The sequence below is a fragment of the Zootoca vivipara genome, chromosome 6, assembly GCF_963506605.1.
Source record: "Zootoca vivipara chromosome 6, rZooViv1.1, whole genome shotgun sequence".
Classification (NCBI taxonomy): domain Eukaryota; kingdom Metazoa; phylum Chordata; class Lepidosauria; order Squamata; family Lacertidae; genus Zootoca; species Zootoca vivipara.
The window spans coordinates 57646787-57674331 of NC_083281.1; the positions used below are offsets into that span (position 1 = coordinate 57646787).

Below are 27545 nucleotides of genomic sequence, written 5' to 3' on the forward strand. Positions count from 1 at the left end.
GCAAACAAGCAGTTTCTTGTTCCCAATAGTTTCATAATCATTTTTCTGAATTGTGTGTGTTTGGAGGGGGACGGAGTGTGTTTCATAAAGTAAGACAAGAATGGGCTTTTGCATTCAGGTCAAAGATGAAAAAAGTTGGGATGATAGAAAAACAAAGACACTTTACAGATGAGGAAAAACTAACCTGATGTATGAAATGATTTAATATAAGGTCAAAAGACAAAAAGAGACAATGTGTATGTTTCTACTTTGAAAACAAGTAGATACATATTGTCTGTTTTAAAATTGTCTTTATACTTTATATTAAATAATTTCATACATCAGCTTTGTTTCTGCTCACTTGTAAAGGTTCAGGACACCGGCCATCTTCCCATAATTATTTTTCCAACTAGGTGCCTGTAGGAACTTGAAGCATCCTTGGGAGTAGGCAGCAGCCATCCCTTGCTCATTGCCACCTTTTAGTTTGCTGCTGCCTCTCAACATGGAGGATCCAGCCACCATGGACAGAAATACAGACACACCCCACTCATGAATTCATTTAATCCTTTTTTAAAAGCCTTCAAAGCAAGCAGACATCGCTACATCATGAGGCTGTGAATTCTTTCAGCTCAGTAGGTGTTCTTTGAAGAAATACTTCATTGGTGTCAGTTTTGGACCTATTGCCAATCAACTTGAGTGTATGACCCAGATTTCTAGATTTGGGGGGGGGGGGAAGGTTCCCCACCATGTCATTCATAACCCCTATCATGCCACTCGTGATCAGTCATCTTCCCCCCAAAAAAATAAAAAGTTGAACGTTTTCGCAGCCTTTCCTTAAAGAGACACTGCTTCTCTGAGCCCATGATATTATTATGTATTTTATAATTGATATCTTGTAAGAAAGGCGAGATATAAATATACTGAATGGTAATCATCATCATCTATTGGAGTCACCCTTTTCCAGGCCTATAATATTAATATGAGCCAGGTGCTTTGAGTGTACTGGTTAAAAAACAACAACCTTTAAGCAAGTCTACAAAGACATATAATTTTATTATGTTCATTTGTTTTGTTGTTTTGTTTTAAAAAGCTCTAAGGTTTTACCTATATTTTATTAATTTTGTTATCTTCTACTTTTAAAGTCTGTTTTATTGCCATTTTTATTGACTTCATTCCACTTTTATGTAAATCACTTGGAGATTGTTTTTATTAAGCAGTATAATTTTTTGCTAAATGAAATAAATACTAAATGTAATTGGACAGGGGAGAACTTTACATAGTGACTTTAAATATGGTTGCAGCACATATTTATTTAATGGCATAATGGTGCCCATTATTTTGTTTTCCAAGCCCATATATAATGATTCGTAACTCTGGATCTGCTTATTCCCATCACCGCTGCAGCCTACAGAACTGTGGTTTGAGTGAGCAAAATGGCTGCTGTCCATTCTGGTAACGTTTGCTTTTGAGTGCCCTCTTGTATCTGTGCACTGATGCTGCCGGCTCAGGCCCAGCAAAGACACTGCTGTTCGCCAAACAACCGGAGATGGCTGCTGCTAGAAATTAGCACAGCTTCCCTTTTGCAGAGGTGCATCATCAGAAGGCAACCATTGTGGCCATCCCAGCTTTGAACTCAACTTCGTCATCAGCATGCGAAAGCCAATATTTTCAAGAGTACATGGTGATCTTTGCATGCCTGTGTAGGTACCCACATTTGCCCCTAACGTAGACCCTCTTTTATCATCAATTATGGGTGCCTATTCAGTGCATTGTATTCTTTTCAGCCATAACAAATGTGGATGGCTGTGTGTTTTCCTCAACGCTGACCTTCTGACCTTTGCTATCAAGAGATCTTGCTTGTTCTTTGAGCCCAAGTGAAGAGGAGGGCTGTGCTGCTGCTGCTGCTTTTTCTGTTGAAGTGCAGAAAGGGAGGCTGAAGCTTCTTCTTTTCCTGCCAAAGACAATCTGCTGTCCCTTCCATTTATCTTTCTCCTGCCTCCCTTGACACATCTCTCTTTCATTTTCTAGCTCCTCCTTTTTTGGTATTAAGCCATTTTGAAAATAGTGCTACTACAGCCCTTCCTGATTTAAAACTGCAGTGAGGTTTCCAATATGTGGTTTAATTAAGAGCTTCCTTACTTTTTCAACCAGTTAAGGTGGGCCTTTCAACATACCTACCCAATCAGTTGTGTAAGAACTTTCACAGCTATGACAAAACATTATCAATGATCAAAGACTGAGCTGAGCATAAAGGAAAATATTAATATTACTATTCTTTGAAAACATGCCCCTAATTATGTCCAGAATGTAACAGTGGGAATGTTTTAGGCTAATTTAAACACCAGACTGTGTAGGGGCTCAAGACTGACAACATGTTAAAAGTTTTAAAGACATCTTTGCCTGTCTCCTTCTCTTTTGGGCAACTACAGGTGACAACCCCAGAGGTTATGATGCCTAGCAGTATGTTTCTTCCAGCTGCAACACCAGATCGAGATGGGAACACCAGCACGGATGAGTCAACCAAGCAGCCTGGTCAGTACCGACTTTAATTGTTCAGTTGGAGGCACTTTTTCCTCAGGGTTTTCAGATGCTCCAGAGTCTAGAAGCGAGTCCTGGAATATTTGAGCTCTTTTGCACCTTCTGTTTGGGACTCTGAGTGGGTGATGATACTGAGGCATTAGGACCCCAAGACACAGTCTGTTTGGCAGCAGTGGCGAGTCTTTCTGTGCTCTACAGGCCCCAATTGAGTTTATTGTTATTGTTATTAATAATAATAATAATAATAATAATACCCCGCCCATCTGGCTGGGTTTCCCCAGCCACTCTGGGCGGCTTCCAACAGAATATTAAAATACAATAATTATTAAACATTAAAAGCTTCCCTAAAAAGGGCTGCATTCAGATGTCTTCTAAAAGTCTGGTAGTTTTTTTCTCTTTGACATCTGGTGGGAGGGCGTTCCACAGGGTGGGTGCCACTACCGAGAAGGCCCTCTGCCTGGTTCCCTGTAACTTGGATTCTCACAGCGAGGGAACCGCCAGAAGGCCCTCAGCCACTGGACCTCAGTGTCCGGGCAGAAGGATGGGGGTGGAGATGCTCCTTCAAGTATACTGGACCGAGGCTGTTTAGGGCTTTTAAAGGTCAGCACCAACACTTTGAATTGTGCTCGGAAACATAACCGGTGTTATGTGGTCTCGGTGGCTGCTCCCAGTCACCAGTCTAGCTGCCGCATTCTGGATTAGTTGTAGTTTCTGGATCACCTTCAAAAGTAGCCCCACATAGAGCGCATTGCAGTAGTCCAAGCGAGAGATAACTAGAGCATGCACCACTCTGGCGAGACAGTCTGCGGGCAGGTAGGGTCTCAGCCTGCGTACCAGATGGAGCTGATAGACAGCTGCCCTGGACACAGAATTGACCTGCGCCTCCATGGACAGCTGTGAGTCCAAAATGACTCCCAGGCTGCGCCTGCGGTCTTTCAGTTGCCCCATTCAGGACCAGGGAGTCCTCCACACCCGCCCGCCTCCTGTCCCCCACAAACAGTACTTCTGTCTTGTCAGGATTCAACCTCAAGGCACTCACACAAGACCTTCACCGTCTTCACTGGTTCTGATCTGAAATAGAGGTAGAGCCGGGTATCATCCGCATACTGATGAACACCCAGCCCAAACCCCCTGATGATCTCTCCCAGCAGCTGCATGTAGATACTGAAAAGCATGGGGGAGAGGACAGAACCCTGAGGCACCCCACAAGTGAGAGCCCAGGGGTCTGAACACTCATCCCCCACCACCACTTTCTGAACACGGCCAAAGAGGGAGGAGCGGAGCCACTGTATGACAGTGCCCCCAGCTCCCAACCCCTCTAGACGGTCCACCAGTTTCTGGTGCTTGAGCCAAAGGTAGGCGGAACTCTGTGAGTCTGGTGCATGACCAAGGGTGTATCAGTGTCATATTTAGGGTGGTGCAGGTGGTTCCCCTGCACAGGGCATCAAGCCTAGGGGGTGCAAAATCGAGAAGTTCCATTTGGGAGCACCAAATTTTGGCCTTGTACAGAACACTATATTATGAAAGATTAGCAAAGTTCGCCTCTGGGTGTATGTTGGGAGGGGAGCTTTTAGTGCATTGAGATCTCCATCATCTAACCAGGAACATATTTGTGTTTTCACACATACAATGAAAAATGACCTGGAATGCCCTTCTTGCTCTCCTTCTCCCTCATGCCCCTTCCCTGCAGTCTTAATTGCAGTATGGTTGACATATCACTAGGTGTTACATTGTGTTAGTTTGGTGCCATGCATTATAAAACACTGTTGGAGAAGCACCATATATTCATAGTGTGTGCATAAAGGCAGCAGAAGTGGGTGAGGCCTGAGCTTTGAGTGGGAAGAGAGAGATTCATGTGGAGGCAGAGCCAAGACAGGATAGCATGAAGGAGAGTACTGTATCTTTTTATTCTGGTGAGAAAGGTAGGAGAAGCTTGGGATGTCAGCCTCTTGGCCAGATGCTCACCCTTGATCCAATTGAGAAGAGTCTAGTGAGAGGTCCCAATATGTCCAGATGAATGGCCTTTCAGCTGATTCCCTGGTGGCCCGCTGGAATGCGGAGTTAACCAGCGCTATTGACTGTCTGGCTCCGAAGCGCCCTCTCAGATTGCATGGAGCCCGGACAGCCCCGTGGTTTTCCCCGGCGCTGAGGGCGATGAAACAGTCGTTGAGACGGCTAGAGCGCCGGTGGCGGAAAACTCATTTTGAATCAGACCGGACACGGGCTAGAGCTCAACTTTGAGCCTACCAAGTGGCAATGGCGACGGCGAAGAGGACCTTCTTCACCGTCTCCATCGCATCTGCAGAAAACAGCAGCAGGAGACTCTTCCAGGTGGTTCGCAATTTAGCGGAACCACCTGCTCCATCCGGGCCCAGTACGGGCCACATGATCTCCTGCAATGATTTTGCAAAGTTTTTTGCAGATAAAGTCGCTCAGATTCGGGAAGAGGTAGACTCCATCGTGGGAGCAGGGCCGGGGCGGGGGAGTGCTAGAGTCCTGTCTAGTCAAGTTTTGTGGGATCAATTTCAATCTGTTACCTCCGAGGATGTGGACAGGCTGCTTGGACGAGTGAAACCAACCACCTGTCTCCTTGATCCTTGCCCATCCTGGCTTATAAAAGCTAGCCGGGAAGGGCTGGGCGATGGGCTTCGCGGGTTGGTAAATGCTTCTCTCCATGAGGGAGCCATCCCAGACCCGCTGAAAGAGGCGGTTATTAAACCGCTTCTTAAAAAACCATCTTTAGATCCGGCCAATATGGCCAACTATCGCCCAGTCTCAAATCTTCCATTCTTGGGCAAGAAGCGGACCATTTGGATCCCTTCCAGTCAGGATTCAGGCCTCATCATGGGACTGAAACTGCCTTGGTCGCACTGGTCGATGATCTCCGGCGGGCTAGGGACAAAGGTGAGAGCTGTTTCCTTATTCTGCTGGATCTCTCAGCGGCTTTTGACACCATCGACCATAACATCCTTCTGGACCATCTAGAGGGCTTGGGAGCTGGGGGCACTGTCATGCAGTGGTTCCGCTCCTTCCTCCTGGACCGTGTTCAGAAAGTGGTGGTGGGGGGATGAGTGTTCAGACCCCTGGGCTCTCACTTGTGGGGTGCCTCAGGGTTCTGTCCTCTCCCCCATGCTTTTTAACATCTATATGCAGCCGCTGGGAGAGATCATCAGGGGGTTTGGGCTGGGTGTCCATCAGTATGCTGATGATACCCAGCTCTACCTCTCTTTTAAATCAGAACCAGTGAAGGCGGTGAAGGTCCTGTGTGAGTGTCTGGAGGCGGTTGGAGCATGGATGGCGGCTAACAGATTGAGATTGAATCCTGACAAGACAGAAGTACTGTTTGTGGGGGACAGGAGGCGGGCGGGTGTGGAGGACTCCCTGGTCCTGAATGGGGTAACTGTGCCCCTGAAAGACCAGGTGCGCAGCCTGGGAGTCATTTTAGACTCACAGGAGTCATTTTAGACTCACAGCTGTCCATGGAGGCACAGGTCAACTCTGTGTCCAGGGCAGCTGTTTATCAGCTCCATCTGGTACGCAGGCTGAGTCCCTACCTGCCCACTGACTGTCTCTCCAGAGTGGTGCATGCTCTAGTTATCTCTCGCTTGGACTACTGCAATGCGCTCTACGTGGGGCTACCTTTGAAGGTGACCCGGAAACTACAACTAATCCAGAATGCAGCAGCTAGACTGGTGACTGGGAGCGGCCGCCGAGACCACATAATACCGGTCCTGAAAGACCTACATTGGCTCCCAGTACGTTTCCGAGCACAATTCAAAGTGTTGGTGTTGACCTTTAAAACCCTAAACGGCCTCGGTCCGGTATACCTGAAGGAGCGTCTCCACCCCCATCGTTCTGCCCGGACACTGAGGTCCAGCTCCGAGGGCCTTCTGGCGGTTCCCTCGCTACGAGAAGCCAAGTTATAGGGAACCAGGCAGAGGGCCTTCTCGGTAGTGGCACCCACCCTGTGGAATGCCCTCCCACTAGAGGTCAAAGAGAACAACAATTACCAGACCTTTAGAAGGCATCTCAAGGCAGCCCTGTTTAGGGAAGCTTTTAATGTCTGATGGATTTCTGTATTTTAGTGTTTTGTTGGAAGCCGCCCAGAGTGGCTGGGGGAACCCGGCCAGATGGGCGGGGTATAAATAATAAATTATTATTATTATTATTATTATTATTATTATTATTATTATTATTATTAAATAGCACAGAGGATGTGTCTATGGCTGACAAGGACTCTCATCGTCTCTTTGTTTCTTTCTCCACAGAGACTTCAGAGGACTTAGGCAAAGGCCTGCTACTGGCTTCTGAGAACACAGGGGAGCGTGGGGCAGAACCAAAGCATGCTCCACCTGACCAGGCCTCTGCCAGGGATGATGCTGGATTTCTGTGCTGGAAGAAGGGCTGCAGCCAGGTGTTCAAAAGCTCCACTGCCCTGCAAGCGCATTTCAATGAGGTCCACAGTAAGCGGCCCCAGTTGCCTGTCTCTGACCGTCACGTTTACAAATACCGCTGCAACCAATGCAGCCTGGCCTTCAAAACAATTGAGAAGCTCCAGCTGCACTCCCAGTACCATGTCATCCGGGCAGCTACTATGTGTTGCCTTTGCCAACGCAGCTTCCGCACTTTTCAAGCCCTCAAGAAGCACCTGGAGACAAGTCACCTGGAACTGAGTGAAGCTGACATCCAGCAACTGTACGGTGGGCTCCTGGTCAACGGGGACCTCCTGGCCATGGGTGACCCTTCGCTGGCTGAAGACCACACTGTCATAGTAGAGGAGGACAAAGAGGAGGAGAGTGACCTAGAGGACAAGCAAAGTCCCACAGGAAGTGACTCTGGGTCTGTACAGGAAGACTCTGGCTCAGAACCAAAACGAGCTCTCCCCTTCCGAAAGGGCCCAAACTTCACCATGGAGAAGTTCCTGGACCCATCCCGCCCATACAAGTGCACAGTTTGCAAAGAATCCTTCACACAGAAAAACATCCTTTTAGTCCACTACAATTCAGTCTCTCACCTGCACAAGCTGAAACGAGCCCTCCAAGAGTCCACCTCTGGCCAGCCGGAGCCCACCAGCAGCCCCGACAACAAGCCCTTCAAGTGCAGCACTTGCAGCGTGGCCTATAGCCAGAGCTCCACCTTAGAGATCCACATGCGGTCCGTCCTGCATCAGACCAAGGCACGAGCTGCCAAACTGGAGGCTGCGGGGGGTAGCAGTGGCAGCAGCAACAGCAATGGAGCTGCTGGCGGCAGTGGTGGCAGCAGCAGCAGCGTCTCTCTGGGCTCTTCCACACCCAGCCCCATCAGCACAACCACCACCACCTCCTTTGCCATGACGAACACAAGCACTGCCAACACAGCTCCCGTCTCTAGCCTGCTCAGCCAGGTCTCTTGCGAGAGCACTGGAATCCCTTCTCTCAGCAACCCCATCAGTACCAGCTCCACCCTGGCAGCTGCTGCAAGCCCCTCTGAGCCCAAAGAGGTGAACCGTAAGAAACTGGCTGACATGATTGCTTCACGGCAGCAGCAACAGCAGCAGCAGCAGCAGCAAGCGCACACCCTGGCGCAGGCACAGGCGCAAGTACAGGCACAGTTCCAGCAAGAGCTCCAGCAACAAGCTGCTCTCCTGCAGTCACAGCTCTTCAACCCTACTCTCTTGCCCCACTTCCCAATGACCACAGAGACTCTCCTCCAGCTCCAGCAGCAGCAGCACCTTCTCTTTCCCTTCTACATTCCCAGTGCCGAGTTCCAGCTGAACCCCGAAGTGAGCTTGCCTGTGACCAGTGGCACGCTGACACTGACTGGGACCGGACCTAGCCTTCTGGATGACTTGAAGGTGCAGCTCCCCCAGCCAGGCCACCCATCACTCTTGCAGCAGCCACCGCAGCAGCAGCTGCCTCAAGGTCAGCTGTCACAGCCGCCTCATTGTGTTCTCCTTCAGCAGAGCCAACACTCAGAGAAGAAGAGCAAGGCTTTTGGGAAGGAGAAGGAAGTCCAAAGGGAACAGGAGAGCTTTGAAAAGGGGGAGGGCACCTCCATCTCTAAAGAGCTCCTTCCTGACACCCTGAAGTCCAAAGACAAGCCAGAGTCGGCAGGGACAGGATCAGGCCCTGCAGAACCTTCTATGTTTCCTCCTCGTATCGCATCAGATGCACGTGGGAATGCCACAAAAGCCTTGCTGGAAAACTTTGGTTTTGAGTTAGTCATTCAATACAATGAGAACAAGCAGAAGGTGCAGAAGAAGGCTGGGAAGACAGAGCAGGGTGAGAGCTTGGAAAAGTTGGAATGTGAGTCATGTGGGAAATTCTTCTCTAATGTCCTCATCCTGAAGAGCCACCAAGAACATGTCCACCAGCATTACTTCCCCTTCAAGCAGCTGGAAAAGTTTGCCAAGCAGTACCGTGAACACTACGACAAGCTGTACCCACTGCGGCCTCAAACTCCAGAGCCGCCCCCTCCTCCACCGCCACCGCCCCCTCCACCTCTTCCACCTCCTCTGCCAGCTCCACCTCCACAGCAGCCTTCTACGCCTACCATTCCTGCTTCGGCTCCATCCATTACATCTCCCACCATTACACCAGCCCAGCCATCGCTGCCCCTCACTCAACTTTCCATGCCTATGGAGCTGCCAATCTTCTCTCCCCTGATGATGCAGACCATGCCTTTGCAAACCTTACCTGCCCAGTTGCCACCGCAGCTTGGCCCCGTGGACACTTTGCCTGCAGACCTGGCCCAGCTGTACCAACACCAGCTCAACCCAGGCCTTCTGCAGCAGCAGCAACAGAACAAGAGGCCACGCACGCGGATCACAGATGACCAGCTCCGGGTCTTGAGGCAATATTTTGACATCAACAATTCCCCAAGCGAGGAGCAGATCAAGGAGATGGCAGACAAGTCTGGACTGCCACAGAAGGTAATCAAGCACTGGTTTCGGAACACACTCTTCAAAGAGCGCCAGCGTAACAAGGACTCCCCATACAATTTCAGCAACCCTCCAATTACCAGCCTGGAGGACCTGAAGGTAGATTCTCGACCACCCTCTCCAGAGCCTCAAAAGCATGAGTACTGGGGAAGCAAGAGGTCTTCCAGGACTCGGTTTACTGACTACCAACTCCGAGTGCTGCAGGATTTCTTTGATGCCAATGCTTACCCCAAGGATGATGAGTTTGAGCAGCTCTCGAATTTGCTCAACCTCCCAACCCGTGTGATAGTGGTATGGTTTCAGAATGCTCGCCAGAAGGCCAGGAAAAACTATGAGAATCAGGGGGAAGGGAAGGATGGGGAGCGACGGGAGCTGACAAATGACAGGTACATCCGGACAAGTAACTTGAATTACCAGTGCAAGAAGTGCAGCCTTGTCTTCCAGCGCATCTTTGACCTGATCAAACATCAGAAAAAGCTGTGCTACAAGGATGAGGATGAAGACGGGCAGGATGACAGTCAGAACGAGGATTCCATGGATGCAGCAGAGCTGCTGACCCCAACCAGTTCCTCCTGCAGCACCCCAATGCCTTCCCAGGCCTACAGCACCCCCACGTCTTCTGCAAATACAGCCTGCTCTTCCTCAGCTTTTCTACCACAGCTCACTGGTGAAGCAGACGATGACTACTCCATCTATAGTTCTAAAGCAGAAGCTACAGACGAAAAACCAAAGCAACCTGAACCTCCAAGTACGCAGCAAAACCAAACTCCAGAGAAGCAAATGCAACCAAAGCAGGAGGTGCAGCAGCAGCAGCAGCAACAGCAGGACCCAGGCGAGCCAAAGGCCAGTACAGCACACCCAAAGGCCTCCCCACCCACCCCACAGCAATCAGTCCAGCCTCCCCCACAGTCTGTGCTGCCACAGTCCAGTCCTAGCCCCTCACAGCTCTCTCACCTACACCTCAAGCCCCTTCACACATCCACCCCCCAACAGCTGGCCAACTTGCCTCCTCAGCTCATCCCCTACCAATGTGACCAGTGCAAACTGGCATTTCCCTCCTTTGAGCATTGGCAAGAGCATCAGCAGCTCCACTTCTTGAGCGCCCAGAACCAGTTTATCCACCCCCAGTTTCTAGACAGGACTTTGGATATGCCTTTCATGCTCTTTGATCCCAGCAACCCCCTCCTGGCCAGTCAGCTGCTGTCTGGGACGCTCCCCCAGCTGCCCATGAGCTCAGCCACTTCACCCTCCACACCAACATCCACCATGAGCACACTGAAGAGAAAGTTGGAGGAGAAAGCCAGTGCAAGTCCTGGCGAGAATGACAGCAGCACCGGCGGGGAGGAGCCCCAGAGGGACAAGCGTCTCCGAACAACCATCACCCCAGAACAGCTGGAAATTCTCTACCAGAAATACTTACTTGATTCCAACCCTACCAGAAAGATGCTCGACCACATTGCTCATGAGGTAGGCTTGAAAAAACGTGTGGTGCAGGTTTGGTTCCAGAACACTCGGGCCCGGGAGCGGAAGGGGCAGTTCCGGGCAGTGGGGCCTGCCCAAGCCCACAGGCGGTGCCCTTTTTGCCGGGCCCTCTTCAAAGCCAAAACAGCCCTGGAAGCACACATCCGATCGCGGCACTGGCATGAAGCCAAGCGGGCAGGGTACAACTTGACCTTGTCAGCCATGCTTTTAGATTGTGATGGAGGGCTCCAGATGAAGGGAGACCTCTTTGATGGAGCAAGCTTTGCTCACCTGCCACTCACCAGCAGCGATAGCCAGGGCATTCCACTCTCCCCAGTGAGCAAGTCTCTGGAGCTCTCTCCTCGAACTCTGCTGAGCCCCTCCTCCATTAAAGTAGAAGGGATAGAGGACTTTGAGAGCCCCTCTATGTCCTCTGTCAATCTGAGCTTTGACCACACCAAGCTGGACAACGATGACTGCTCCTCTGTCAACACAGCCATCACAGACACCACCACGGGGGATGAAGGCAATGCAGACAATGACAGTGCCACGGGGATCACCACAGAAGCCAAATGCACCTCAGGGCCAGGTGAGGGCCTGACCAAGGCTGCCATGATAGCAATGTCAGAGTATGAAGACAGACTGTCTTCTGGCCTTGTCAGCCCAGCTCCAAGTTACTACAGCAAAGAGTATGACAATGAAGGTACTGTGGACTACAGTGAGACCTCCAGCCTGGCAGACCCTTGCTCACCCAGCCCTGGCACAAGTGGCTCAGCAGGCAAGTCTGGAGATAGTGGGGATCGGCCAGGACAGAAGCGCTTCCGGACACAAATGACGAACCTCCAGCTGAAGGTTCTAAAGTCCTGCTTTAATGACTACAGGACACCAACCATGCTGGAATGTGAGGTCCTGGGCAACGATATTGGGCTGCCAAAGAGAGTTGTTCAGGTCTGGTTCCAGAATGCTCGGGCTAAGGAGAAGAAAGCCAAGCTCAGTATGGCCAAGCATTTTGGCATTAACCAAGCAAGCTATGAGGGACCCAAAACAGAGTGCACTTTGTGTGGTGTCAAGTACAGTGCCCGCTTGTCTGTACGTGACCATATCTTCTCTCAGCAGCACATTTCCAAAGTGAAGGACACCATCGGAAGCCAGCTGGACAAAGAGAAGGAGTACTTTGACCCAGCCACTGTCCGTCAGTTGATGGCGCAGCAGGAGCTGGACCGGATCAAGAAGGCCAATGAAGTTCTCGGCCTGGCTGCTCAGCAGCCAGGCATGTTTGACAGCCCCCCTCTGCAGGCTTTGAACCTTCCTGCCACCTACCCAGCAGCACTTCAGGGCATCCCTCCTGTCCTCTTGCCGGGCCTCAACAGCCCATCCTTGCCTGGCTTCACTCCCTCAAACACAGGTGAGTTCCCACTGCATTCCCCCCATCGCTTCTTTGCTACATGGCTCTAGTGTCCTGGGGAGGAGGGATTTTGATGCACTGTGAGCATCACGGGGTCCCTGAGGGAAATTCTGGGTTGCTACAAGCAAAAATGGCCTTCCTCAGATCCACTTTCTGACTGGCCTCGTGCACAAGTGCTCAGCATGCAAAGGCAAGGTTCCTGTTTCAGGTGGATGGTTCTTGGTTGCTTGAGAACCAGTCACCACTGTCATCAGGGGTCGAAGAAGCAATATAGGTGCCTCCCTCCCTCCCTCCCAAGTCCCAAGGCCAACTCTTATTTTGTTTTTGTTTTTATTCTTATTCTGCTCTTAGACCCTGTTGGGACCCCAGAACTCTGACAACATAACTAAGCATTAACAATAAAGTTAAGTTGTTGTTGTTTAGTCGTTTAGTCGTGTCCAACTCTTCGTGACCCCATGAACCAGAGCACACCAGGCACTCCTGTCCTCCACTGCCTCCCGCAGTTTGGTCAAACTCATGTTCGTAGCTTCGAGAACACTGTCCAACCATCTCATCCTCTGTCGTCCCCTTCTCCTTGTGCCCTCAATCTTTCCCAACATCAGGGTCTTTCCCAAGGATTCTTCTCTTCTCATGAGGTGGCCAAAGTATTGGAGCCTCAGCTTCAGGATCTGTCCTTCCAGTGAGCACTCAGGGCTGATTTCCTTCAGAATGGATAGGTTTGATCTTGCAGTCCATGGGACTCTCAAGAGTCTCCTCTAGCACCATAATTCAAAAGCATCAATTCTTCGGCGATCAGCTTTCTTTATGGTCCAGCTCTCACTTCCATACACCACTACTGGGAAAACCATAGCTTTAACTATACGGACCTTTGTCGGCAAGGTGATGTCTCTGCTTTTTAAGATGCTGTCTAGGTTTATCATTGCTTTTCTCCCAAGAAGCAGGCGTCTTTTAATTTCGTGACTGCTGTCACCATCTGCGGTGATCATGGAACCCAAGAAAGTAAAATCTCTCACTGCCTCCATTTCTTCCCCTTCTAATAAAGTTAATAGTTAAACCCAACAGCAAGAAATACAATTCACAACACCAATCTGATTAAGTTCAAAATGTCATTTAATCGTCTGGAGGCTGCTCCTCATGCAGTAACTACAGAGGGGAGAAAAAGGGCGAGAGCTTCCAGTTAGCAGAAGAAAATGGCACATGCCCTTCCTGTGACAGCCCTTCATGTCCCTCCTGCACAGCAAAAACTGGCCTCAAGCAGGTGGCTTCTCAGTCCTTCGCTCCATGCCTTGAGCACCTTGACCCTTGCTCATTTGTTGGCTTTCATACAGGCATTTGCAAGGCTCATGTTTGGCCTCTCCTGCTTAGTGAGTGTTTATCTTACCACAGTGGGATGTTAATCATCATGATTTCTCACAACCAGCTTTTCTGCAACCTGAATTTGTTTACATCACATTTGCTCCCAGTGTGGTTTACTAATAGAATGTCTGAGCGTTAAAAGTATGAAATATAATACAAAATTGAAATCCCAGCAATATCATACAGCAGATGGGCATCATGCAGTTTCAGCTGGTCCATACAGAACCACCCCCAAGGCCTGGATGAAGAAGTACATATTCAGCTGGTGCTGATGAACCAGATAGGGCCTCAGGGGAAGGGACTCCATAGCCAGAGTGCCACTGCAGAGAAGTCCTACCACGAATCACTGAATCACGGGTTACTTAGCAACAGGACTGCCAACAGGGCCTCCCTTGCAGGTTGGTATAAGGACAGATGCTCCTTCTAGCATTGAAGTCTCAATTCATTTAGAGCTTTATAAATTAACATGGACACCTTGAATTGGGCTTAGTAACCTACAGGTGACCAGCGCAGATCCTTGCAGAACTGATGCTCTGTTGTAGCAATTAATTCTACCACTGAACACTGAAGTGCCACATTTTGCACTACAGAAACAATTCAGACTTTCAGGGTCTACATGGGACTGTCCCATCAGGTCTACATGGGACTTATCCCATCAGAAGGCAGACAAAGAGGATTGTTTTTGTGAAAGCACCTCAACATTGAATTCTCTTCCTGCAAAGCTAGCATGCCAGAGGGAAGGCTGTGCTGGAATTCAGCTTCCTGGTGTGCTGGACTGCATATAAAGCTGTTTTTTGCACTTAGGCCATTGGTCCATCTAGTTTCCTGCTTTTATCTCTGGCTGCTATGTCGAAAGCAGACATAGAGGCCTTTCCTAGACATATTAGCTAAGATCACCACCAACTTGGATGGCTTTAAAAAGAGGATTCGACACATTAAGGCAGCCCTGTTTAGGGAAGCTTTTAATGTTTGATGGATTTCTGTATTTTGGTGTTTTGTTGGAAGCCGCCCAGAGTGGCTGGGGGAACCCGGCCAGATGGGCGGGGTATAAATAATGAATTATTATTATTATTATTATTATTATTATTATTATTATTATTATTATTAGAGGAGGAGGAGAAAGTTATCAATGAAACCACCCTACCTACCAACCAACCTTCCTGAGGACGGGAGCTCTTTTGGCAGTCCCTCAGAATTGCTGGACACACACACACACAGTGTGTGTGTGTAGCATTTTTAATACAGAGACAAAAAACACATTCCACATCCTCTTTCCTCCACTCGCCCAATTGTACAGCTTTCATACCAATCTCTACATACAACTAAATATCTGGTGATTCCCCTTCCACCCTTTTCCTGGTTTCTTTATTTTCTTTTATATCATGTATTCCAAATTTTTAATCTTCACATTTCTTCCTCTGTTAAATTCTATTAACTCCTATTCTGCTGGATTTACTCAAGACCTGCTAGGTTAGTTACTTGTTTATACTGGTCCTTATATTCTTTATCCTCCTTTTCTTTTACCCTATTCGTTACGCCTGCCAATTCAGCATATTCAGGCATTTTAAACTGCCACTCTTCCTTGGTGGGTACCGTATCCATTCTCTACTTTTGTGCCAATAAGATTCTAGCCACAGTGGTGGCATATAATTGTTGTTGTTGTTGTTTAGGGACTACTGTTGTTACCAATCCCAAAAGGAATGTCTCAAGCTTTTTTGGGAAGGTTTTTTAACATACCTTTTTAAAATTCATTGTAAATTACTTCCCAGAATTCCTTGATTACTCTACAGGACCACCACATGTGGAAAAAGAATCCCTCTACTTCATTGTATTTCCAACATTTACCGTTTTCTTTTTTAAACATTTTCACTAGTTTGGCAGGTGTTAAATACCATCTGTGGGTCATTTTCATCATATTTTCCTGTAATGCGTAACATGCCATAAAATTCATATTTACTGTTCATAAATTCTCCCACAGCTCATAATCAATGTTATAACCCACATCCTGTGCCCACTTAATCATACTTGATTTCACAAATTCCTCTTTTGTATCCCACTCTAGCAGCAGTTTGTACATTTTTTATAATACTTTCACATTCGTATCTAATAAATCCCTTGTGAATTGGGGATTTTTCTTCTGCAAATCCAATGTTTTAATCCATTTTAAACAGTTTGTTTATCTGATGTTTCGGTAACCTATCTGTTAGTATTTTTTTTAATTCCTCGGGATTTTCCAACCTTGGTTCCTGTCCAGAAAGATCTAAGATTTCTTTATATATTAACCATTGTTTTTCCATATTTGTTCTTTTCTTGCAGTGGCTTCAGTCGGGGATATCCATATTGATGTTTTATTTTCTAATAGATTTATTTACTTTTCCCATACTCTGTATATATATATATTTCTGATCACATGATTTGTAAAGGTTTTATAAATTTTTGCCTTCCCATACCATAGGCAGGCATACCACCCAAATTGTATACCATGTCCTTCCAAATTTAAACCTCTGATATTTTCCAACAATATCCAATCTTTTATCCACCATAAACATGATGCCACAAGGTAGATTTGGAAGTCTGGGAGAGTGAAGCCTCCTCTTCCTTTCATATCATTCATGGTTTTGTGTTTTATTCTGGGCTTCCTCCCCTGCCAGATAAACCTTGGTATATTTTTCTGCCACTCTTTGAAGCATCAAGTGTTGTTAATTACATAGCTGCCAACCGTCCCTTTTTTTGCGGGAAACTCCCTTATTCCAAGCCACAGCTGTCAACTTTCCCTTTTTTTGCTGGAAATTCCCTTATTCCAGCGCTGTTTCCCGCTGCTATCCTGGATTGTTAGATATACCGTAGACTGTCCCCAGGACAGGTGAGGCTGCTGATCCCTTATTTCAAATCCGAAAGTGGACAGGTAAGGCTCCTGACCCCTTATTTTCAAATCCGAAAGTTGACAGCTATGTAATTATTGGGATATTTTGAAATAAGAATAGCATTTTTGAAAGGACATTCATTTTAATAGCCAAAATCCTGCCAGTAACAATAGTTTCATTCTTTCCCATATTTCCAAATTTCTCTTTATTTATTTCCAAACCCTTACATAGTTATCTTGGTAAATATTATAGTTCGTTGTTAACCAGGTCCCCAAATACTTAGTTTTTCCCCTCTACTTTTCACCCATACATGATTTCTAGATCATTTTTTGCTTGATTGTCCATATTTGTAACCATCGTCTTGGTTTTTCCTTTATTTAATTTGAAACCAACTAGCTTTCCAAATCTGTCTATCTCATCTATCACTTCTGGTATGCTCTCAGTCAGATTTTGTAAAGTTAATACTAAGTCATCCGCAAATGCTTTTAATTTATAGTTTTGCTGTCCCAGTTTTATTCCTTGTATTCTATCATTTTTCCTTATATTTTACGCCAAAATTTCTATTATTAATATGAATAACAGCGGAGACAATGGGCAGCCCTACCTCGTCCCTTTGTGTATCTCACATTTTTCTGAAATATTATTATTTACTATAATATTTGCTGTTTAGTCTTTATAGATTGATTTTATACCCTTCAGAAAGGTTTTGCCAAATGCCATCTTTTCCTGTAACTTTGTCATAAATAGCCAGGAGACGTTATTGAAAGCCTGCTTTTCATTATGGACTTCTAAGTGTTTCAAAACATTTATAATGTTCCTAACATTTTCTTTCATTTCATTTCTTTCAACCCAGGAAGAAAACCTGTCTGGTCTTCATGTATCAAATTTCTTAGAGTTGTTTTAAATCTATTTACCAATATCAACGTAAAATGTTTGTAATCGTTATTTAATGATGATATCGGTCTATAATCTTTAGGTTCCATTAGGTCTTTTATCATATTTTGGTATCAGAGTTATATATGCTTCTTTCCAGGACTCTGGTATCCTTCCTGTCTCCAGTACGTTATTCATAATATCTTTGAGTGGAAGCGTTAGCTCCTCTTGAAATTTCTTATATCCTGCCGACAAACCATCTGGCCCTGGGGATTTTCATGTCTTAATTTGGCTTAGTACCCTTTGCATTTCCATCCTTGATATTGGAGTATTTAAAATCTTTGCATTTTCTTCTGATATTTTGTCCAGTTTACATTCTTCCAAATACTCCTCAATCAGTTCTGAGATTTCTTGCTCTTTTTTATAAAGATCTACATAGAATTTAACAAATCCATGTCATCTCTTTTTGATTGGTTGTGGGGGTTCCATTTTTTTAGCAGACCATTGATTATCCTTTTTTCTTTTTCTTTCTTCAGTTGCCAAGCTAATAACTTCCCTGGTTTATTTGCAAATTCAAATCTTTTTTGTTTCATCGCTTTAATTTTCCTTTCTATATCTTGTTTAATTAGCATAGAGTGTTGTGTTTGTAATATTTTAATTCTTTGTAATAGCTCTTTCTTACCTGGTTTTTTACTAAGCTCTTTCTCTTTCTTTGTTAGTTCCTTTAATACTTCTTGGGTCTTTGCCTCTCTTATTCCTTTTTGATGTACATTTTGTTGGATCACGTATCCCCTTATGACCACCTTACCTGCATCCCACATCACATTCGCATCTACCCCTTTATTAAGATTGAATTTGAAATATTATTTTAGAATCTTTTCCCCTTTGGCTACAATTTCTGAGTTGTTTAATAATTCCTCATTTATTCTCCATCTGTAACCATTTTGGTTCTCCCTTAGTATCTTTAGTGATATCAAATTGTGGTCTGAGATCATTCTCGGGTGTATCTCCACCTTTTTCACCCTCATCCCCAAATCTTTGAAGACCCACACTATATCTATTCTACTTGATGAATTTTGAGAACTTTGATGAAATGTGTGCTTGCATTCTGTTGGATGTTTAAATCTCCGTAAGTCTATTAGGTCCATGTTTTTTATCATATCAAAAAAGGAATTTGGCAGTTTCCCTTCCTTGGATCTTGTTTCCCGATCTGACTTATCATATTCCAGAGATGTAACCCCAATATATATATATATATATATATATATATATATATATATATATATATATATATATATATGATTGATATCTGTTCATTTGGGGCATATATTTCCACAATTATCCAACTTTCCCCTTCCACTTTGACCTCCACCACTCCTATTCTACCTTCTTCATCTTTATACCACTGTTTAGGCTCTAACTTTTTACAACTCCTAAATGGTGGGACTCTGTCCCCTGCAGAGGAGCATCTTCATTGCACAGCTTTTGCCTAAAGGTGAAGGTGTACCTTTTTCACCTTGGCCTTTGACATTTAAGGTATTTTGTGCTGTGGGACCCACCTCATTTGCTGAATTTATATTGTTCTCTTCAATTTGGGACAGTTTTATATGGTCTGCCATTGTAATGACTTTATCTGCTTTTATAAGGATAATAGAAATAGATGGCCTTTGGCCTGATCCAGCAGGCTTTCCTTACGTTCTTTAACAGGAACTGCCTGTGGGACCCTCTGCTTTGCCAATGAGCAATGGCCCCTCCCCTAATTTTGCACATGGGCCCCCTTAAACCAAGAGAGCCTTTTGAAGAGGTCTGGATAGCTCTGGGCATTTGGCATTTGGCAATTTGTAGCAGGATAGATACCTTTGCTTCTAGTCATGGCTGCTGCAGCTGCTCTCTTCCTTCTTCCCCAAACTTGCCCAGAAAAGGTGTTCTAGTGGGCCCACCCCTCCCATCATCACCTTTCCCAGAACATAGCTGGAAATGGCAATAGTTCAAAACCAGACATTGTCATGGGACATATTCCATCCTTCCCTAAGAGCCCTCCAGCAGCTCTCCCCGTTCCTTCTTCCTAATCCCTTGTACCCACAATGAGCAAGAGGAAAACATCACCATTTATTTATACATTGTGTGTAGACTGGTCCTTTTGACCTACTCACAAAACAGGATATAACTTTGCATACACTTTGCCTATACTTGAGTGTCATATACAAATTTGTGTCCTCTTTTGCAGGTGAACCACCACCACCCCACAGGTATATTGGTATGCGTAACAGAAAATCAGCAGATGAGGCTTCTTCCATAATATGCTTCCTTATTAGAAAAGGCTTGATCTGTTGAATTTCTGCCTGCCACACAGCTGTTAAAGGTTCAAGACCCTATTGTCAGTACTAAACTATGCAAAGAACTCCAGTTTATTGAGCTGTAAACCAGTTATATTCTTGTAGTTTGGGGCAGGGAATCCTCTTCTAGCCAGTGAGCCAGATTCTTATTTCTCCATGTATCAAATTTGACAGGTGGGTGGGGCTGCCCACCTGTCCATCATCTGACATTACAGTGACATCAGGTGGCACTGTTTTTTATTTCAGCACTGGCTGTTTGAAAACTCTTTTACAAACAGACACACATTGCTCTTTGAATATCCAGAAATCTGAAATTCAAAGAGCAGTGCTGGGAGGGAGAAGCTGTTGCCACTGAATTTGCTGCTAAATTAGAGATCCCTCACACACATGGTGGAAGCATGACACACTCCCACTGCAGATCAGCTGATGGGTCGTGAGAATGAACTTTTCTCCAGCAAAGGACAAATTGGGAGCTCACATTAATCTCCCAGTTGTACCTTTGAATCTCTGCCCTTACCTGCTTCATACCTGATAGCATGTATGGCATCAAGTGTTGGGCAGGTGAGCACTGATTATCATTACCCAAAGCATCCTTGCAGGCCAAGTGGGGAGACTTAGCTGGCCAACATTAGCCCACAGGCTAAAGGTTCCCCACTTTCTGTGGGTTAGGCTGGCAGTACAACATTCAGTGCAAAACTAAGTGTGATATTTCAGATGGCGGAGGGGAGAGGTGGTCAGAATTGGCTGTGGGTTTACAGTGGCATGTTTAGATAGAGTCAATATTAAATTGTTTAAAAGCAACCAGTGCACTCTAGGAGCATTTGTTATTATTCATTTATACCTTCTAGTAATTGCAGAAATGTTCAAATGGCTTCTTTTTTCTTTATTTTTTTAACAAAGGGGGCATGATCCTTGGAAATGAAGTTGCCATTAATTTATATTAGCAACAACTATCCACCCCCAATAATCCCCCTATCCCCCCCCAGCTTCTTGGTGAGAAAACAACTCAGACCCCCTTCCCCCATCCCATATTGAACAATGAACTTTACAACCCTGTCCCACAACTGGATTCTCCCCAAAAATAATCCCAATCCAGCACACAAAGAGACTGTTTAACCCTGAACTACATCATAGGGTTGAGATCTATTTCTCTCTCTCAGCCTCTGTTCTAGCAAAATTAGCATAGCAACTTCTAATGTAACCCATGCTTTCTTCGCCACAATATTAGTGATGGATTTTATTTGCACTTGTGTTTGCATTAACCCAGTATTTTTTAAAAATGTAAATAAGCAGAATAGGCAACATTTCTGCATGGGGGGGGGGGGACCCGAATTAGAAAGAGCATGAATTTATGCCTTTTTGCTCTTGGGTGGCCATGCTATTGTCCAGTCACAACTGGATTTTTTAGTTATTTTCTCTGGACAAGAATCACTTCTCTACTAGGGAAGATGAAAACATAGTTTCAAAATGAACCAATAAGTCCCTTAAAAATGAACCTGGCAGTCCTTCTCCATTTCCTGAATCTACAGAAAATCTAGTGTGACACAAGCACCAAAGAAGGCTGAAAAATGACTTCAGAATGATTCAGGAAGTCCCTCCAGAAGGGACTCCCTGGGTCATTTAAAAATTTTATTTTTGGTCTTCTGTTGGACTTGTATGACTCTGAATATCTCTATATCTCTATACTGATTTCACTCATTGGCTAAAATCACTGAAAACAGGAGCAGGTTCATATTTCACAAAACTATTGTTTGAGATGATGCCTCATAATTTTGCTTCATAATGTTCACTCTACATTTTTTATTTTCTTTAATGAATAGAATCATAGAATTATTATAGAGTTGTGAGGGACCATGAGGGTCATCCACTACAGCCCCCTGCATCGTTCACCCAACATGGGGCTCGAACCCATGACCCTAAGATTAATAGTCTCATGCTCTACCAACTGAGCTATCCCAGGAATACTAGTAGTCTGGGACCCCTTGCTTCCTCTGGGCCTGGTACAGCAGTACTCTCTGTCCACACCCTTGGTGTCATGGCACAGCCCTCACTGAATTTTGGGATTTCTGCATAATCGGAGTCCTTTTCTCCAAAGGGGGAAGTAGCTCTTCTTCTTTACCACCACCACCACCACCAACAACAACAACAACTCTTTCTCCAGCCAGCTGCTTCCAACCAGAGGCAAAATACTGGCCTTTGCCTTTCTTGGGTTCATTGTCCAGCTTAGGAACAGGCCTAGCTACCTGTCTTCCACCTAACTCTTACTTTATTTCTGTCCCTTTCTTTCTAGCTTTAACTTCTCCAAAACCCAACCTGATGGGTCTACCCGGCACAAGCATCCCCTCGCCTGGCCTTCCCACCTCTGGATTACCAAATAAACAACCTTCGGCCTCCCTGAGCTCCCCCACCCCAGCACAAGCCACAGCGGCCACGGTTCCACAGCCACAGCCACCACAGCCTCAGCCACCGCCTCGGAAGGACAAAGAAAGTGAGAAGACAAAAGAGAAGGACAAAGCACCCAAGGGGGGGAAGGGGGATTCCCTGCTGGCACCCAAGAAGGACAAAGTGGAGGTGCCTGCCCCAGCTGCCCTCTCTGCCACGCTGCCTGCCATGGAGTACTCTGTGGACCCCACGCAGCTCCAGGCTCTGCAGGCAGCTCTGAACTCGGACCCCACAGCTTTGCTGACAAGCCAGTTCCTCCCCTACTTTGTCCCTGGTTTTTCTCCCTACTATGCCCCTCAGATCCCAGGGGCCTTACAGAGCGGGTACCTTCAGCCCATGTATGGCATGGAGGGGCTGTTCCCTTACAGCCCTGCACTGTCACAAGCCCTGCTCGGCTTGTCCCCTGGTTCCCTGTTGCAGCAGTACCAGCAATATCAACAGAGCCTGCAAGAAGCGTTGCAGCAACAGCAGCAGCAACAGCAGCAGCAACAACATCATCATCAACAACAACAACAACAACAGAGGCAAGCGCAACAGCAGCAGCAGAAATTGCTGCAGCTGCAGCAGCAGCAGCAGCCCAAAAGAAGCCAAACCCCAGTCCCCTCAGGGGCTGCTACCCCAGAAAAAGACCCTGCCAAAGAATCCCCCAAGCAAGAAGAGCAGAAGAATGCACCCCGCGAGGTGTCCCCCCACCTGCCCAAACCCCAAGAAGAGCCTGAAACGGAAAGCAACAGTGCCGTGGACTCCCTCTGTGACCCCTTCATCGTTCCAAAGGTGCAGTACAGGCTGGTCTGCCAGAAGTGCCAGGCAGGCTTCAGCACCCAGGAGGCAGCCACCGACCACCTGAAGTCCCTCTGCTTCTTTGGTCAGTCTGTGGTGAATCTGCAAGAGATGGTGCTTCATGTGCCCACGGGCGGCAGCAGCAAGGGCAACAGCTCGTACCAGTGTGTGGCGTGTGAGAGCACGGTGTGCGGGGATGAAGCCCTCCAGCAGCATCTCGAGTCTGCCTCGCACAAACATCGAACAATCCCAAGAGCAGCAAGAAACGCCAAAGAGCACCCCAGTCTATTACCTCACTCCGCCTGCCTCCCCGACCCTAGCACCGCATCTACCTCGCAGTCTGCCGCTCACTCAAATGACAGCCCCTCCCCCCCGTCCTCAGCTTCCCCCCACACCTCCAGAAAGTCTTGGCCTCAAGTGGTCCCCCAGGCTCCTCTGGGGAAGCCTCCTCCTCCTCCTCTCTCCTCATCTTCAACGGTTACCTCAAGTTCATGCAGCACCTCAGGGGTTCAGCCCTCGATGCCAACAGATGACTATTTGGAGGAGTCTGACTCGGATCTTAGCCAAAAGTCCAATGGACCGGCTAGCCCGGCGGAGAGGCCTGAGGAGCCAAGCTGCCCCAAGGACGGTGGTCTCACTAGCCTAGAAATGGACACCTTTAGATTGTAAGCTTTGAAGATGAACAATTTAAAAAAATGAATTAAAAAAAATTAACAAACCAATTTCAAAAATAGACTAACTGCAATTCCAAAGCTTCTAACCAAAAAAAAGAAAAAGAAAAAAAGAAGAGAGAAGTGTGGGTTGTTTTCCCATATACCGATGCCGGCAGATTTTCCATTGCTTTCTTTTTGCATTTCGGCTGTGCTGTGTTGGTCTGGAAGGCCTAAGCCCCCTACCCCCCCCCCCCTGGTTGCCTCTCCAGGGTCTTTCTGTTTGTCTGTGGAGCCCCAGCCCCCCCCCCCTTGAGAGCACAGCAGAGGCCGGCATAACTGTATGGGAAAGCAGGCCACCTTGTTACCGTTTTAAATTTCTTGCTATCTTAGCATTCAGATACCAATGGCTTGCTAAAAGGAAAAAAAAAAGAAATGTAACGTCTTTTTATTCTCAGGTCAATCGCTCACACTTTGTTCGGTTTTCAGAATCATTGTTTTATATAAATATATATATATATAATTTCTTTTTTGGTTTTGATTTTTTTTTCCAAGAAAAGGATTTTTTTTGTTAATTTAAAAATGGGCAGAAAGTCTTCAAGAGACAAACAATGTGAACTGTGTTAGCTTTCTGGGGATTTTAAGGGTAGCTTTTCTGCTGAAGCCAATTTCAAGGGGAAAAGTTCAGCACTCCCACTTTTCAGAAAAACAAACAAACCCAACAACACGCAAAGAGTGTTAAGGACTTGGAGCTTAAAAATAAGTTTTAAAACAACTGACTTTCTGTATTTATGATAGATATGACCATTTTTGGTGTTGAGTAGATTGTTGCATTGGAAATGAACTGAAGCAGTATGGTAGATTTAAAAGAAAAACCCCTTTTGTGTACATTTAGCTTTTGTATTGGTCCAGCTGACGGCTTCTCATTGGATGTTGTCTTGTTCATTCCTAGCCAGCTAGATTACAACCCATCGATTCGCTCGCCGAAGCTTCCCCTCCCCCTTTGTACCTTGACTCCCTTCTCCATCCTGTAATCTTCCACTTATGGTCACTGCCTTCATTTCTTAGAGGGCAGCTGCAGAATTATTTTATAAAAACTAAAGAAAAATTCAAAGGGTTTCAAAGGGGGTCAGTAGGATCCCTTGCAGAATATTTTTGTTGGGGGTTCAAAACTTTTTAAGGTGTATACATGTCTGTTACCCTTGTGCACTTAACTCTGTCTTCTTTTCTTTTTCTTCTTTTGGCTTCCTTTCCTCATTTTGTAAATGCTTCAAAGGCTCCATTTTGGAACTGTAGGCCTTTGTTTCTCTTTGGGTAATTAGGGTGCACTTCTTCCTTTTTCCAAGGACTTTTTGTTATATGTGTGTGTGTGTTTGTGTGCTTGTGTGTGTGCGTGTGTGTGTGCATGTGTGGGTGGGTTTTGTTTTGTTTTTCTGTTTTGTTTTTCTTTCCTCGAAAAGAAAATTCATGCTTTAAATAAAATCCAAAGACAAACCCTTTTCACCACTGGTGCAGAATGAGCAAAAAGGATTCTTTTGACTTGAGGATTTGTTTCTGATTACCGCCACAAGAATCAGTTTAAATAAAGGAACTCATAAAGAAAAACATGCATGTAGGTTGTTCTCTGTGCTTCTTCTGCAAGCAGAGGAGCAACCCTTCCTGCAACTGCAACAAACAACACGATGCTCCTGCGTTGTTAGGGTGGTGTCGCTGCTAGTGTCGTGTGAGCCCCAGAGGGGCAGGCAACAAAAAGCATTTGGGGCCTGGTGCAAATCTCTCTCTGCTCCCCGTTGGTGGCATCTTCTCTGGTCCGGACATTGAAAGGAAAACTTTGTGCTGCTACAATGTAGAGTTTGGAGACAAGCAGGCCTTGCATGGTCACTTCCTAGCCAAAGGTCAACATTCCCTTCTCCCTCCCTACACCCACCCTTAATAGTGAAAGGCCTCCTCTTCCTGACCATCTTCCTTGTGTTTCAAAAGGGAACTAGACTGTGAATGGGGGGAGGGGGAGGGAAGAGGCACTTCTTTCACCTTCAGACTTCTCTTCCCTTCCTCCCTTCTCCCCAGCCCGCAAACTGTGGAAGCTGCCAGAGCCCCTGGGTGAGGCTGGTGTGTTCCATCCCAGAGAGGAAGGGCGGGTGGGCAGACAGGCAGACTGACCAATGGACAGCAACAGCGTCCTCCTCCTCCTCCTCTCTCCTCCCCTCCCTAAGCCAGGACTCTTCATGCCTTTTTTGTCTTTAGCTTAATGGAAGACTCAACCTTGAACTGGTGTACATATTTCTGACTAGACTGATGCACAATGCAAGTTCCTTTTTTAAATTTTTTAAGTAGACCGTACTAAAAAGAGTACCATTGAATATTCCTGCCAGTATCCAATTGTAGCATAAGGTGTCAAAAGAGGACAAAATGTTGCTGTTTTCCCTTTTTACAAAGATCCTTGTATTTTTCCCTTGCTTGAGATGAACATTTTTTAAATTTTAAAGTTGTACAGTTTTTGTTTCCATTATTTTATCTTGTTTGTAATTCTATGAAAAATATATAGATATATATATATTTTTTGCCATTTAACTTGTATGTTACTCTGTATCATATAGAAGTTTTTTGTTTTGTTTTGGTTCTCTGTGTGGTATAAGTTGCCAGTTAAACACTAGCTTTACCTGTCAGGTTTGCGTGGTCTGCTTTGAAATCATTTTGTTTATTTCCCCTTCTCCCTTCCTCCCTCCCTCCCTCCCTCCCCCTTCCCCTGCCCCGCTCCCATTGATTAATCACACAGGGTGCAATCTTCCTCCTCCCACTCCAAAAAGTGTTTCAGTGCATTTTCTGATAACTCTTCCTCTGTGTGGGGGGAGACTCTCCCAGTTTGATGAGAGTCGTCTCTGTCCTAGAAGGGCAGAGCAGCCTCCCCTGCTGCCCCTCTCCTCTCTCTTGCTCCCACAGCCAACATGGAGTTCATAGAGCTCCCTGAGCAAAGCAGCCCCTCCAAGCCATCCTCTGCCTCCTCCCACCCTGCCATTATGGGTTATGTGGGTTGGCACTTGGGTTCTGCAGAAGCTCAGCAGGGGTAGAGGAGCAGCTGCACTAAGCAGCACCCAGAGCCGTGCTGGGAAGTGGGGGGTGGGAATAAGGCCTCTGTGCCAGCCAGTATTTGGTGCCTGGGCTGCAAAATCCTCCAGCCTCTTTCCCATGGAACTGGCCTCTTACCTGAGCCACCGTTCACACTGCGGAGATGTCATTTTGTTTTTAACAGCTCTCCCTTGATGCTGGAATTTAAGCCAAGTGATAGAATGGAAAACACAAGCATGGCATTATTGAGCAGAGCAGTGTCTGTAACCAAGAGTGTTCTGAAGAAGTGGAATGTTGCAGGCGCTGGTTCCAACCAAGACAGTGCCAGGTAGGCAGGCAGGTGATGACAGGTGCAGCAGGGTCCCTGTGCAAGCCAGCACAAAGGGTGGCAGTCTGGGACTCTTAAACAGAATCAGAACATGAGATATTTGGTTGGATTGATGGCACTGGAAATCCTGCCCACTGTGAAACAAATTTTTGACTATTTTTCATTTGTTTGATTTGGGGGCGGGGGGTGGGGACAAGTCTGGATAAAACAGAAAGCATAAATGAGGTGAAGAGGTATATGAACAGCCTTTGCAATGTACAAAAACTAGAGCAAGTGAAACCAAAAATGATGTTCTTGGTGTTTTTCTATAATGTAGTCTTGTTAGCTTTTTTGTTACTGTAACAATGCTGATCTCGAACTGTACCAAAATACATGGAGACGGACAAAAACAGAAACCACACGGAACTCTTTAAAAAAAAGATTTTGTCACAAAACACTTTGTTGTCATAGTTAAGTTGATTGTAGATGGTAATTGAATATACTCCTTTGAAAATATTTCATCAAGTATGTTTCCTGCTCATTGTGATACATTAAAAAAATGAGCAAAA

The 27545-nt window shown here is 46.1% G+C and overlaps 1 protein-coding gene and 1 non-coding gene across 15 annotated transcripts in view; one reads left to right on the forward strand and one right to left on the reverse strand.

Moving 5' to 3' along the window:
- The window catches only part of ZFHX3 (zinc finger homeobox 3), a 285359-nt gene extending 257814 nt beyond the window's left edge, over positions 1-27545 (forward strand). For all 14 annotated transcript variants that reach the window (XM_035118699.2, XM_035118697.2, XM_060276014.1 and 11 more), the window contains 3 exons: positions 2409-2511; positions 6786-12302; positions 22022-27545. In XM_035118699.2, the coding sequence (XP_034974590.2) occupies positions 2409-2511; positions 6786-12302; positions 22022-23622 (7221 nt within the window). In that variant the 3' untranslated portion in view covers positions 23623-27545. The remainder of the gene's footprint in view (positions 1-2408; positions 2512-6785; positions 12303-22021) is intronic.
- Positions 21617-21692, reverse strand: TRNAN-AUU (transfer RNA asparagine (anticodon AUU)). Its single transcript has one exon. It is a non-coding gene; the product is annotated as a tRNA-Asn (tRNA).